The sequence below is a fragment of the Phodopus roborovskii genome, unplaced genomic scaffold (genome assembly GCF_943737965.1).
Source record: "Phodopus roborovskii unplaced genomic scaffold, PHOROB, whole genome shotgun sequence".
Classification (NCBI taxonomy): Eukaryota; Metazoa; Chordata; class Mammalia; order Rodentia; family Cricetidae; genus Phodopus; species Phodopus roborovskii.
Window position 1 is genome coordinate 53,437 of NW_026126238.1, and position 15,820 is coordinate 69,256.

Genomic DNA, 15,820 nt, shown 5'->3' on the forward strand with positions numbered 1-15,820 from the left:
ATTGTTCAGAATTCCTGCCTAGCTAAATTCTGCCTGTCCAATAGCCAAAACAGTTTTAGTCATCAACCAATAAGAAAAACATATTCACAGCATATAGAAGGACATATCCCATCATATTTGGTGTTTCCTTCCCAAACTCCAGCCCTCTTCACTACAGCCCTCTTCACTGCCTTAGTCACTCTCTGAAGCCATCAAGCAAAGGATTTTGCCTTGTTTAATTTTCTGTTCTGTAGGTTTTCTGAGTGTTGTAGTTAATGTTTGCTAATAGCTGAAACAGAATTTCCAGGGATTTATTTATAGTCATGTGAGTTTTTTCTAAATGAGAACATTGAAGAACATCTATAGAAAGACAAATAGTCAAGTGATAATTGATCCTTTGAAGAGGAACAGAAGTGAGTTTCAAAGTCCCATCTGGATCTAAATTTAGAGAATTTGGGGTTTCTACTTAATTCATGAAACAGAAACTAAAGCAGGCATAGTCTAAAGAATTAGATGAGGAAGTTATCCATGATTCATTCTATCTCTACATCATCACAAATCCAGAAAAGAAAAAAAAGAGTTTTAATGTTACCAGAAGAGAATTTAAGCAGTTTGGGCAGGCATGATATAGTAGTGCACACCTACCTGTACCCATGGTCCTTAAGCAGAAGGAACATCAATTCAGGATGAGCCTAGACTCCATAGTAACTTTATGGCCAGTTGGGATTATAGTGAGTTGGAGACTGTCTTAGTTACTTTCCTATTGCTGTGGTAAGACACCATGGCCATGACAACTTATAGAAGGAAGAATTTATTGGGAAGATCAGAAGGTTAGAGTTCATGACCATCATGGTGGCAGGTAGGCAGGGTGCTGGAGCAGTAGCTTAGAGTTTACATGTGATCCATAAGCATGAGGCAGAGAGAAAGATCACACTGGGAATGGCATGGGCTTTTGAAACCTCAAAGCCCACTGCCAGTGACACACTTCCTTCGACAAGGCCACCTTGTCGAAAGATTTCTTTCCAAACATTTCTGCCAACTGGGGACCAGATATTCAAATATACGAGCCTCTGGGGGCCATTCTCATTCAAATCATTGCAGAGATCAACCTAAGCAACATGAGACTGCATCTCAAAAAAAAAAAAAGAAAAAAAAAAAAAGAGTTTGAGTTGAACATGATGATTCCCATAGGTTTCAGGACCTCCTTCCCCCACATTTTAAGATGTAAGAAAGGCTGAGTGCCCACATACTCTCCATTCTTTGCCCAGGTCTCACAGAAATCATAAAAGAGGTAGTTTTGGTTACTTGAAAAGCCAAAGAAAGGTAGAAGGAATTACAGTACACAAAATAGAGTCAAAGATAATTGTGAGTCTTAGCCAGTGTGCTTAGCTGATTAATTCATGTGTGTAGTTGGGAACAGCTATAGTGGTTCCTTCTTGTCAACAGATTGACTAGTAGCTGTTAGTTTTCCCTCAGTCCTTAGACATCTAGAGAAAGTAGAAAACTTTCACAGGGGGAGGGGTGTTAATAAGGAAATATCTTGGGGACAACAGATTTCTCCACCCTGGGTAACCTTCTGTTTTTTTTTTTTTTTTTTTAGGGTTTTTATTTTGTTTTTTTTTTTTGGTTTTGTTTGTGTTTTATTCAGGACAGGGTTTCTCTGTATTGGTTTGGAGCCTGTCCTGGAACTAGTTTTGTAGATCACATTGGACTCGGATTCTCTGTTTTTGTTTTTTTAACACTGTAATAAGAGTCCCCCTCCTACCTGATGACATGAGGGAGTGAGGACATTGAAATAATCAATTACAGATGTTTACTGTTAAAGGGAGCGGAGACACTGAATAAACTATTACAGATGTTTACAGTTAAAAATGTCTAACTAGGCATGATGACGTAAACCCATACGTAAGTTCTGGGCCAGCACAGTCTATATATTGAGTTAGAGACCAGCCTGGACTTCAGGGTGTGAGACATTATCTCAGAAGGCAAAAAAACAAACAAAAATCATAAGAAACATCCAAAATATTTCTTTATAGAAATAAGGGCAAGTTATTATAAAATAGTTCAAAAAGAAAAGAAAATCTTAGGAATTATAAATTAGTTTTATGGCTGGGTATGGTGATGCATGCTTATAATCTCAGCACTTGAGAAACAGGCAAGAGAATCAGGAGTTCAAGGCCAGCCTGGACTTCATAAGACCCTGCCTCAAGTTTTTCTAAAAATACACCTCCAATAATGAATAGTTGTACATGACAAAGACAAAATTGTAAATTTGGAAAATAAAGTTGGAGGAAAAAAAGCTTCAAGAATTAGCAAGAATTCAGAGACATTTTGAGAGGAGAGTGATGGTCCACATCACTTAGCCTCCACAGGAGTTAGTTCTAACTCGCATGGATTTTCCCAGGTTCTAATGGCAGATAACATGTATAAAAGTGTATTCTCTAGTGAAAGTGTAAAATCCAGTGTGAAGCTCCACAACTTTAGAATTGCTATTCTAACTATGCAGACGCTCATTCTCATGAACTTTATTTTGGTGTGTGATGATTTTTATTTGTGAGTTCTTTATAATCAAGTTTTAATTAAAGTGATTTTAAAAGAAATTAGATATTGTTTTTAAAATAGAGAGTAATAAAGTATATGTAACATGAAAGCAGAAGCAGAGACTATTTGGGGGAAGTAGGGAACCAGCAAAAGTAGGATAGGAAGGTTGGGGGAAAGGGATGAATAAGAACAAAGTAAAATGACATATATTCATGAAAATGCCACAGTGAAATACATTGCTTTGTTTGCTAACTTAAAATATAAACACATTTTAAGAAGCTGCATATACATCTGCATACATATTTTAATTGTTCCAGGATTTTCCGGCTTGAGCCAAAAAGGGCTTGTTTTTTAAGTGTCTAAAGCAGAGAATAGAAAGGCAGCTTCTGGCCTGGCCCTTGACATGGTAGAGATTGAAGCTCTTGCTACCTTGCTAGCTAAAAACAGGAGAGAAATGACTGCTCTGTAGGGTTCCACATCCATCCCTGTGCCTGCTCTTAAAGCCAGCAGTCACACAGCAGCTTGTTTTGTTTGCAAAGAGCTCTAGTAGAACCCTTGCTTCTGTCTTTTAATGAAGTGTTATTCCATTATTTAAAAGAGTTAAATAATTCCCAGCTAGAAGCATACCTCAGTGTCATCTACATAAAGGAACCAAATTAGGTAAGTAAGACATGAACTCTGATGATTCCAGTGTTCTTTTTGCTTGCCTGCTTGCATGCTTTCTTGGTTTGGATTGATTGTTTGGGGATTTTATTATTTGAGACAAGCCATTAAACTCATTATCCTCCTGTCTCCCAAGTGCTGGGATTCCAGGTGTATACCGTTGTGCTTGACTGAATCAATTCAACATTCTTTAACTGACTATTAGAAATCATTACCCTTAGAGTTACACCATGGAGGTATATCTTCACCTTCTGTTCCTATAGCTATAAAGATTACCTGTTTTGTACTGAGCAAATGGGAGGCAGGGAGGCTTGTGGGTAGATTGTAGGATAATTTGTTACTCGTTGGGTTTCAAAAAATGCATTCTGTTTTGGGTATATTTTCATTGCAACCATTTTTCCTTAATGCATTCTTTAAAGTTACTTGAAGCCCATTCTCACCCACAGTGGTCCCCCATTAACTACCACTCTCCCAGCCTGGTGTGGCTTGCTAGCTCGATGTCTGACTAGTCCCCAGGTGTATGATGTAAGTACTGCATATAGGTGCTGTGATCCTGCTCAATACGTAGTCTCTTCCTGAGGAAAAAACACCATACTCCAAACTCTAGATCCATAGATGTGGCTCACCTAATAAGATATATATATATATATATATATATATATGTGTGTGTGTGTGTGTGTGTGTGTGTGTGTGTGTGTGTGTGTGTGTGTGTTCATCTGTTTGGCATAGTAACAGGGAAACCTTTTAACTGGGTTATATGGCTTTCCAGTGTGGGCAGCTGTGATTGGGAATCCAAGTGACCAGATTGCAGTTCAAGCCCTTACAGGCTACTGAAGTTTTTGTAATTGTACCATGGGCCTACTAGTGCCAGCTGGTGCAAGCATTAAATAAAGTTCATCAAGACACACCACAAACCACAAAGCAGCACACCAAGTTAAGGATTCCTTTTATTTATTGGTTTGGTTAGGTCTTCTCTTCCCATTTTCTGGTCCTAGAAATGGAGTCATCACACTTAGGAAAAGAATGCCCCTGTCATGCATGTCTCAGACTTAGGGCTGAACTTGAGCTCTCAATGTGGGTTGTAGGGCAGATAGGTTGGAAGAGCAAGCAGACATCTACAATTGAAGTAGTAGGAAGGAAGATAGAGCTCCCTCCATCTCTGTCTCTCACTATCCCAAGGTGATAGAGTCTTTGCCCTGAGGGAAAAGGGCTTAGATTTGTGTTCAGCTCATAGCTGCCAATGGCTCATTTCATTCTCTGCACACTGCAAAAGAGCAAATGCTGTGGCACTGAGGAGCGTAGAATGTCAGGGATAATGCAGGCTGTCCATGGCCCCACCATTGGTAATGGACAAAACTGAGACCCTAAGACAGGTCTCCAAATAAGTCGTCATCAGTAATTTGCAGTTGCTTTCATCAATGATGAGAAAGCAGAAGGTCAACCAAGGGCCCTCAACAGTGGGGTCAGGAAACTTGGTACACATTCAGAAAAGATGCATGACAGAAAGATGTTTATGCCATAGCTAGCAGATAAGGGCAACCATACCAAAAGAGCCAAGATGAAAGCAGAGTTCTTAGATGCCATGTTCTCCTTTTGATAACAAGGATTATAGCATCTGAAACTCAGTGCTACTGTGCACTGGGAGAGACCAATGCTAAGCTTCTTACTCATCCCCCTTAGGGGAAGGCAACTATTGAAAAGGTGACAGAGAGGCTACCATTAAGTGCCTGCCATACAAGCATGAGGAGCTCAGTTTGGCTCCCCAGAACTCCATAAAAAGCTGGGCAGGTTTATAACCTCAACCCTGGAACTCACTGGCATGATTGCCTAATCAATAATTGAGCTCTAGGTTCAGTGAGAGAACCTGTCTCAAAAGATAAGGTAGAGAGAAATCAAAGAAGACACCAATATCGACCCCTAGCATCCATGTGCAGGTGCATGCACATATGCACATACCCACATGAACATTCAGGTCACATGCAGGAACACAGGATACAGAACTGTGCATCTGTAAAGCATCTAGCTGGGCTGTCTTTTGGGAGATTTGTTGTCCCATGGAAGAATATCATTGTGCCTCAGTCTTTAACTCACACATCTTAAGGATGCCTGAGTCTTCCAGCATCCCCAGGCCCTCTTCCCCTATACAAGTGACACTTCTTCTGTGACCCATGGAATAGACTACTTCAAGTTATAAGAAAATGGGCCTTTGGGGATGTTGCTCAGTGGAAGAATGCCTGCCTAGTGGGTTCCATTCTCAGCATTGGGAGTAAAAAGGCTGTAATGGGGCATTTAAACACAAACTTCAGCCACTTTTTAAATACCCTCTCTAATCTGAAACTTACTAATTTCCCCTTTTCTCAGAGATTAGGGATATTTAACAGTCTGATGATAGTGTAAACTCAGTAAGGTTTTTACAGTCATGGAAACCGAATATGTCTTTCACCATTTCAAGAGACTACTCAAGGTTTTGTCTATGTATAATGTTTGGGCTCTGAGCTCCGCACACCCATCTAATCTTAAATGACCAAGACAAGTGCCAGCCTTGATGATGACCATTTGGGCCAAGGTTCTTCTGCCCAGCATCTCAGCTACCTCTAGACATGGCAAGGCTTCCCGATGAGTGAAAGCAAAGTTAGTATTATCAAAGTATTATCAATTGAGAAATCAAAGTTGAGAGAGCTAGAGGGGCTTTCTCTAGTTAGTGTCCTGTAAGGGTTGCTGAGTTGGTGGGTCTCATGGCCATTTGACACCTGTTTGTGTGTGGTCCCTACTCATCATCTATAGGATACCTTTAATGGGTAGATTGTATTTGGAGAACTCCGAAGTATTCATCTTCCACACTAACCACTAACCACAACTCACTTATGTTTCAAGTATACCTTGTACATACCTAAAGTTAATTTCATATTTATAATAATTTTGTACATGAAACAAAATTTGAACCATGAGAATTGTGGCATCATGTCATAATGGCATGATAAAACCTATTATTTTTACAATGAATAAAAACTAAAAATGTGGAAATACTTACTACTCAAAAGTTTGGACGTTGGATCAATTTAGACTTGGAACTTTTGTACTAAAGAAGCTCAGCCTATGTTAACTGAGTACCACTTAGGAAGGCAAGAAGAAAAGAAAAAGACTTTGGCCTTGGGTGGTTTATCATCAAGATGAGGAGTCCACAGGCCAACGGGTGGGGAGGGTGTACCAATAGCTTTGTGAAAGGGGATGGATAGAGGAGGCTCTGATGTCTAGAGGACACAAGACTTCAGATGAGTTTGGAAGGGCTGATGGGAAATGATAAAACAGACATCTGGGGTGTTCTTATACTCTTATTTGCCATTTGAGAAAGCCCTTCACAGTATTGGACAGACATTAGCGCAGACGAACAAAGCCATGGTTTTCTTCGCTGTGCTTGTGATATCCACTGGAGAATGCCAAAGTCTATCTGAACCACACTGTCTCCTGGCTCCCCCCACCATCTAGTAGCTTCAAGGAGTAATGGCCTTGTTAAGCCTGCCTTGTTTAGTCTTCTCTATTTTACTACACCCATTTCCTAGTATGAAATGCCATTCCAGACATTTTTCTTCCTTTGTTTTTTAAATTTTATGTGTATTAGTAAAGCCTTCATGTATGTCTGTGAAGGTGTTAGATCTGCTGGAACTGGAGTAACAGACAGTTGTGAGCTGCCATGTGGGTGCTGGGAATTGAACCCAGGTCCTCTCGAAGAGCAGGCAGTGCTCTTAACCTCTGAGCCACCTCTCCAGCCCCCTGGGCATTTTTCTGACCCACTGATTTTTCACATCTCCTAGGTGGTTCAAAGTAGGCTGGGGGCAACACAAATTCTAACTCTACTTCCTGTCAACGGGACAACATTAGGCACATTCCATGAGTTCTCACAGAATAGGTTTCCTACTGTGAGCCCAGTGTTCATAGCCTTCATTGGTATGAAAGCTTGTGTGAGGTTTCCAGCGGGTATTTAATAGAGGCTCAACAAAATACATTATCCCCATCAATCAGTGGAGGGAAAGCAAGGAGGGAATCCTCCCTGTGGCTTACTCCCATCCCTGCAGACCTGGAGACAGGCTTGCTTGTATATAAACAGGCAGCAGGCCCACCCAGTAGACCTGCTCAGATGGCAGAGAAGCAGAGCCTATAAGAAGGGTTTATTCATGCCCTTCTTGGAACCATTATTTCTATGTGCACAGGGAAGCAGTGAATATAGCCAAGTGCTTTCTTCTCTAAGCTATCATGCATCTGAAATCTGATCTGCTTCTGGTATTCTAAATCCTGGCTTAGGCAACATTCATTTGATTGAAAACACTATAATTTCTATCCAGTGGGCATACCAAGGGCATAGGCAGTCAAGTTTCATAAAAATCCATTGTTGTTTTGTTGTTGTTTTTTAAAAATTTTTTTGAATGTATGTGTATTTTTAATGTATGTGTATTTGTGCACCTGAGTATGTGTGTATGTGTGTGTATATGTACCAAATGTGTGCAGGTACCCACTGAGGCCAGCATAGGGTTTTGCATCCTCTAAAACTAAAATCACAGGCAGTTATGAATTGCCTAATTTGGGTGCTAGGAATTGGACCTTGGGTCCTCTGCAAGAGCAGCAAGTGTTCTTACCTGCTGCCCTGTCTCTGCAGCCCCCAAATCCTTGGTTTTATGATAGGAATATTTGGATTAGGTTGGTCCAGCCCTGGAACATCTCAGGTTCCCCTTTTGTTGGTTGTGCCTTTCAGAATCAAGAGCCACTGAGAGAAGATGACTCTGATTTCATCCTGACGGAGGGTGACCTCACCTTGACCTATGGAGACAGCACTGTGACTGCAAATGGCTCCTCGGGCTCCTACACAGCCTCCACAAGTCTTGAGGGTGGTCGGAGAGTGAAAAGCAGCTCTGAGGAAGTGCTTGAGCGAGATCTGGGAATGGGAGATCAGAAGGTTTCCAGCAGGGGCACCCCCCTTGTGTTTCCACTGCAGGAAAATGCATGACTTCCCCCTAAGTCCTGAAGGATCAGGGAGGCTCTCATGAGAATGAGGATGGTCAAATGCCCCAGTGTGTTTGAGGTGTGGCATAATTGAGTTAAACTAACGCTTCTGTTTCATTGGGCCCTGAAACTATCATCACTTAAAACTTAACCCAAGACTCAGATGGTAAAGCTAAAATGTCTCTAAATTAAGACAATGCAAGCCTATTCCCACTTTCCCACATAGTAGTATGCTGTTTCAGAGTTAAACAAAACAATAGCATGCTTTTAATGGTTATTCACTTCATCTGCCTGCAGCATCTGACCATGGTAGGGCAGATAAGTGGCTTCAACTCTGTACTGTAATGCCAGTCTAGCTGGCTTAAGAAACATCAAGTTGGGAAGGCAAGTTAGACAAAAGACAGTGAAGACAGGAAACTGAAATCAGAATCCCAATGGTGCCAGATGCTCGTGTCAACCAGACTCAGACAGTAGAGCCCCTGGCTCAGAAGACTTACACAACTGCATCCTCCTGTCAGAGTTCTAGCTGTTCTATCTGTGTTACTCTTAGACTGAAGATTAGGAAGTGTGGCCATAGGCTGGGCATTAACTCAGTGCTAGAGTGCTTACCTGAAATGCACAAGACCCTGGGTTCCATCCCCAGCACTGCAAAAAGTGTGTGTGTGGGTTTCCAAGAGCACTTCAATGTGGGGAAAATAAGTCTAGTTCCTTCTCCAGAAATCTCTATGAAAGAGTTATTGAAATGTTTAAAACCAAAGGCAAATCCTGTTCTGTTGTTCTTTTTTAATTGATCTGAGGACAGGAGGTATTGAGAAACTGCTGATGACACCATTGCAATACTCACTTGACTTTGGAGGCTACCATGTAAGCCCATTGACCAGAAGGTAATTGGTAGGTTGAGGTGAATCTGCAATAGGGTTTACTATAACGTGGACATTGCTATTATTGAAGGAAGAGAAAGCAGGAAGAAATGGAAGAAGCCACAAACTATGGTTAGAAGAGATTTCAATGTAAAAAAAATAACCTGCAATGAAAAGATAGAACTCTTTATTTTTATTTTACATCTTTAGGACAAAAACTTCAATATGTATAATAACTACTTTTCCATTGGTACTATTTTCAACACCTAGAAAATGAAAACCATTCTGCTGCTTTTATTTTGATCTGAACTTTTGCTCCTAAAAATACATATCCAAAGCCCTGTAAATGGTTTAGCTTTTCTGCTCTTCCAGGGAAGACAGGGAAGTCCATAAAAAACAAATCAGGCCTTATAAAACTATAAGATGACTGTCATTCTGACCTCTGACACCTTCTTTTGTGAGATTTGATAACTCCAGGAATCAGAAGTGACTTACCTCCTTGTGTGTGACAGTTGCTGTCTCCTGAGCAACCTTCTTGTGGTACAGGGCTTGCTGCCATGTTCCACTTTTCTAATTTCTGAACCCTTTCTTCCAGCCTGACTTGGTTTACTTTCTTAAGCAATTATGTTTGTTATATTTAGCTATGTTCAGATATATAGGATTATTTCTGGTTACAGTCTGAAGACCCATCAAGTAAGCTGGAGAACTTCTGGACATGCTTTGAGCCTTCCTTTGTGTGGCCAATCAAGCTGCCCCAAGACAGTCCAAATCAATCAGAACTTCTTCAGAAGGCACTACAGATCTCCATATCTCCTGAGTTCTAGTGGTCAAAAAGTGCTGCGTTAACCAACTGTCTCTTTCTTCATGGGATGCCTTTTCCTTCAGTCCCACATGAAAACTGGATTCTGTAAAGCTGCTTCATCCGAAAATTCTTTTTATGGTGGTGAAGTAGTACTGGCACCACATGTAGTGAGCAGCTGCTGGAAATGCTGTTCTTTTGAGCATTTCTTTACATTGCTTAATCTGTAATTTCAGTTTCTTTTTAAGTCCACAGTCTTGTAATGAGATAACATCTTCATCATTCAAATCTTCTCAATGTATCATGTGTGACTTGGTTATCAGGTTTTCTGTGTGACGTCAATATTCTCCACTGCTTTCTTGTGTTGTTTTAAGCTGCTCCCTTGAGGCTTTACCAGAAAGGCCCCACATGCTTGCTCAGGTCAACTCCCCAATGTGATGACCCCACTAAAGAAACAATTCCTGTATCATCTGCCATTTCTTTGTGTTTGTTTTTGGGGGATGTAATTCAGCATTTTCCATCAGAATTTGTCCCTGATAATCAACTTATAATCATTCAAGTCAATAGTTTCCTCTTTGTTTCTGGCTTCTATTTTGCTCATTCTCTGGGAGCCTATGTTTACATCAACTCTCCTTGCAGAATTTATAATGGCTGTGGTTGGTTTTCATTCTTCCTGTTTGTAGTAAGTTGATGAGGACAGGCCTTTCTGTATTTATGCTCTTGTTCCTTTTGCATCATGGCTATACTGTATAGCTTAGTCTGCAACATCAGGTAGTAAATTCTGTATCTTCTCTTTCTCATTTTTTGGTAGATTCTTGTTCTTGAATCATAAGTCCCTCTCTCCTGAAGTCTAGACATCTCTTTTGAAGGATTCTAGTTGCTCCCTGAGTTGCTTAGCAGGTCTGCAGAGGGCCCATAGCACTTCCCAGTTTCAGATTCTGTGTTTTCCCATCTTCCTAAGCTGCAAGGTTCCTCCTGTGAAGTACAAGTAGCTCACCCAGAGGGTTCAAAACAGAATCTATACTTAATTCTCTCTTTGTCTTTTTATTCTTGCATTCTTCATATAATGAATGAAAACTAAAAGTAGTCAACTCTTGGTCAAGATATGGAACATTTTAGTCAATACTCTCTTCTGTGCATTTATGGTCAGAAAGGCATTTTCCACTGGGAATAAATTTGATTGAGACATCATTATTTCTGAGGTATAATGAGAGATAATTCTGCTTTCTGCCATCTGACCTGGAACTATGGCATTCATTCAGTTTCCAGTTACCTGAGGAACCCATTACAGCAATGAAAGTCTTAGAACAGCTGCTGTCATTCAAACATCTCCATCAAGGCCCCAGAGATGCAGAGTCTGTGCCACCTTTTCCAGCAGCCCTATAGGCAGGACAGGCACCAAAGGAAACAGGAAGGAACTGCTTGCTCCTGCACTGAAGACTTCCACTGTATTTAGTGGGGCCAGCTATGCTCCATAGCAGTCTTAAGACTTAGTCAGAACTTGAGATATTAAACTGATGCACGCATGCAGTATTAGTGGCTACATGAGAAACAAGAAGCAAAGTAATGGGGCATAACCCAGCAGAAAATTCTGTCTTCTATAATTTTAGGAATTTCTCTTGATACTGAGTGCCATGCAAAGAATGCTGTTTTCTTGGTGGAGAGGCTACTGCACCAGCTTAATATGGACATGGTTTGAAATACAGCATTTCAGTTTAAATTCTTTCTGGATAAGGTATCCTAATTTACCCACTCTTAAAGTAGGTAAAGTACTAAGAGAAATATTAAGAGTTTTCCCCATGTCTTACAGTGGTAGCAGTTTTGGTAACACAATTTCTAAAAGATACTTTTTTCATAACATGGCATTTTTTTCTCCTTATTGCATACAAAATAATGCCCACAAGCACTAAGACATCAATAACCATCTGAACAGCCTAGTCTTAGCATAATCATGTGGTATTGCTCTTAAAGGATCTTATCATCTTTATTATTTTGAAACATGGCCTTGATCTTAGCTTACAAAATGTGGAGACTCACTCTGACTTCCCAGGAGTTCTCAAAGATGAAGCTACCTGTAGAAGTTGTGTCCAGGCTGCGTGAAGAAAATTAGGGGTGCCACAAAGCTCAGAAACTGCCTGCTTCAAAGCCAGCTGTCTGGAAACCAGACTGGAATTGCTGAGTAATGGTCATGTTTGTGTGAGAAACTAATCGAAGTCATCTTTCAAACCTGTTGGTTGAGTTGAGGGAGATGACAGCTCTGAGGACTGGAATCTTCTAGATCAGCTATTACTTTTGTCTGCATATTACTTTTGTCTGGTCTTGAATTTAAAATTTCCAAGGTTGAGGATTTGGCTTAGCTATAGAGCACTTCCTGCCATGCCAAGGCCCTGGGTTCTATTCCCAAGTACTGAAATAAAAATGCCAGTGAAAGGTGTGGTACCCTCAAAATTTGGATTCTGTAGCTTCTGGGTGGAGCCCGGCATGCAGGGTTTGTTTTTGAAACTTCCAGTATTTCTCCTGTGCAGAAGGGTTGAATCTTTTGGATAAAGCTCATAAGGAACCCTTTAGAAGGTTAGGTCATTCCTTTGAATGACCCAATGAGTTAAGTGTTAGTGGCCAAAATAAAAACTGATTATGAATGCTGACTAGGCCACCATATAACTTTCATGCTCATTTTGAAGAATTCAAAGTTGTCTTCCATATGAAAAAGACTTGAAGGAGAGAGGAGGGTAACTTGAGGCTATGCCTGGATGAATTTCAAACTTAGTCATCTTTATTCCCAGTTGTGGGTGGGGAAGGGAGCTTTTGTCTGAGCTGCTGAGTAGTCCAACACAAAGGATTCTGGGAAGTTTTCCTTTCAACTCAATGTGGAATTAAATTAATAGTTCCTTTTTGTGGTCAAACTTTATCTTATTAGTTCACATGCCTTATAACAGGATAAGGGTAAATCCATTTACTGTGAGCAGCATAGGGAAGGTTGTGGTCACTGTTGACACATGTCAGCAATGGTACAACTCTGATATAAGATGAAACCCACCCATTCCTTTTCATAATGCTCCTGTGGGAACTACCTAAGAAGCCTAAGCTTTCCTGGAAGAGGTATTCTAGCACTTTAAGAAGGTTGTGCTTCTTCCTAGCAATGCCATAGAAAGGCCATACCCGCTCCATTCATCTAGGATGTTTCCTAGAGTGATAATGATGTCTTGGACCTAAACAAATCATGCTATGTTATCAAATGTCTCATCAAGCAAACAGCAAGGAGCACCCTGGGTTGGATCCTTTAGACCTCCAAATGCCTGTGGTTTCATAGAAAAAATAAGATCTCTTTTGAGAGGGAAAAAAGTTATCTGTATGTGAACAGTTCCATCTAGAGCACAGACCAGTTCCTTCCAAAACAAATGTCTGATTCACATTGCTCCTCCACAGCCTCTCCCTTCCTTGTCTCCAGTGGAAGAGAATGTAATCAGGCCAGATGCTCAGTGTGAACCATTGGTTCCCCAGGGCAGAAACACCACTGAGATAAGAGGACAATTGAGCCAGTCATCAGAGGTGCAGACCATCCTCTTGTAACCTGCCTCTTCCCAGTATGAAGTCTAAGAGAACTAAAAGTAACCCAGAACCAACATCATCATCCACCTAAAATGTCAGGGAGGGCTGCTGGGGTGGCATTTTGCTGAGCTGATGGTTATAGTAGGACACTTGGGTGCTTGAGAGTCTTATACCTGCCCTTTGATACTGACTCTTAAGTTGGGGCAGACCCTCTCCTGTGTGTTGAGTTGAGCACTTCTGTTGTTTTTTTAACTGAGTCTCTGGTTTGCTGGCAGAAGCTGCAGTGTTTTGAGGCAGTAAGTTGAATGAATCTAGTGGCCAAGAGTTTACTTTAGAAACAACACATCTGAATACTGCTTTTACCTGTTTGATACCTAAAATGACTTTACCCCTTTCAAAACATAGTTTGAACAATCCATAGAGAAATTTCCTAGGAGTGAGTGTGCTGACGTCAAACCAAAAAAGCACTCCTTGACAATTCTTTCAAAACAGGACCTATAAACAAACTTTTTCCTGCGTTCATAGACATTTGTCAAATTAGCAGGTATATCTTATCACCAAGTGCTGGAAAATTATAAAGAGCAAAATTAAAGTTTTTTATGTCCATTTTATTTTCCTAAGCAGGATATGCTATAATTGTGGCCCAGTTGGAACATGTGGGCAGCCATGTTTAGGTCACTGAAGCCTTGGGGAACACTAAAAGAAGGGTCTCTCTGTTGTGCTGCTTTTTGAGATGGCCTCAAGTGTGTATGAGAACACACAACACAGGCCATCATTTTCTTCTCGCATCACCATTAACAGGTCAGAAAAGGCTCTCTAAAGGCCCCTGTCTGCCTTCAACTCTTGGCCAGTGGAAAATTTGCCTTGCTGTATATGCTGAAGAAACAGACTAAAAACGAAGTGAATAGCACGAAGCACTGCAGGTTTGCTGTTGAAAGCACTTTCCGAAAATGACCATCCTGGTGTTCATGGATAGGTACCTGCAGGAATGTTTGGGGCTGCTTAGGTTATGATGGTTCTACTTGCAGGCTTTGGAGGAACAGACAATACTTTTTAGTTTTATGGGTATTCAATGTGTGGATATATAAATTAGTGCTGAAAGCACTTATTTAAAGTATAACTTCACGGTAGGGCCATTTCTTCCTAGGTTTTCCTTTCTTTTTTATCCTAAAGCCACCTGGTCCTTCTTTTGGGACATTTTACTATACCCACTAAGATAATGGAATGCAAAGACCATACAGATTTGCTGGCTAACTGGAAAGCAATTTTTGAAGCAGAATAGGGGAATTTTAACATGCATTGATGGGACTTTCTGGTGAACTTTTTATAGAGAGCCTACATAGTATATTTGGAGAGAATTTTATAGAAAACAACAAAGCGTGTTTTAACTGTGAAAATTAAAGACTTGGAATTATCTTCAACCTTTATGTGCAATAAGGAAAACAGCAGTAGGAACCCTAAAGTGCTCCCCCCTTGTCCCCTCACCTTTGACTTAATGTTTGCCTTTGGGTAGCTGTTTAGATTGCTATTGTAAAGCTAGTCTCGTGGTTTCCTGTCCTTTACTAATATTTAACATGTTTTTCTCAAAGCTTTCTTTCTTTCTTTCTTTTTTTTTTTTTACAAAATTCAAAATAAAATGATTAACTAGCTGAGCTAATGTGTTTTATGTTTTCAGAGTCTGCTCTGGTATATGTATCCAGTGTGATCTTATTTCCAGCATGTCTCTTCTGCTCACTGAGAAGTTACTTCTTTTTTTAGAATTGTTTCTCTCCAGGGGAATTTGTTCAAACTATAGTTGGCAAGATATACTTGGTCCCTGAGCAAATCCAACCCACAGCCTGTGTTTGTAAATGAAATTTTATTGGCATCCATTACACTAATTGCTTGGCATGCTATCTGGAGTTACTGTGTGCTACAGATAGAGAATCTGTGGCACATAAAACCTGAACTATTTACTGTCTGACCTTTTACTAAGAAGACCCTTGCCAATCCTTAATTTAGGTACTTTTAATTTTTCACCTTTGGGACAGGGTATCATAGAGGCTAGGGAGACGGCTCGGTGGTTAAGAGCTTTTGTAGAAGACCAGGAATCATTTCCCAGAACCTATACAGGCCAGCTTAGAACCACCTATAACTCCAGTTCCAGGGGATTCTATACCCTCCTTTGGCTTCCACCAGTACTTCATGAATATGGGCAAACATAATCTCATACAGGCAACCCCCCACACACACATAAAACTTTAGGGGGAAAGGAGAATAGGGTGTCATTTGGGTGTACTTATATACAACTGTCGACCAACACTTAGTAGGCAGCTTCAGCTGCACGGACAGGTTGACACTGAGGTCTGTAAAATCCATGGAGACGTCTTTTAGAGATTTTTAGAGTTTAAAGAAACAGTTTAAACTTCACCTCAGCCTGGGATTCTTCCTGCAC

General features: G+C 40.6%; 1 protein-coding gene across 1 annotated transcript in view; it reads left to right on the forward strand.

The window, feature by feature from the left end:
* Slc9a7 (solute carrier family 9 member A7) overlaps window positions 1-15,038 on the forward strand; it is a 64,660-nt gene extending 49,622 nt beyond the window's left edge. Inside the window, exons 11-12 of the mRNA XM_051179644.1 lie at window positions 3,603-3,708; window positions 7,931-15,038. Of these exons, the coding sequence (XP_051035601.1) occupies window positions 3,603-3,708; window positions 7,931-8,182 (358 nt within the window). The 3' untranslated portion in view covers window positions 8,183-15,038. The remainder of the gene's footprint in view (window positions 1-3,602; window positions 3,709-7,930) is intronic.
* Window positions 15,039-15,820: the final 782 nt, after the last annotated feature.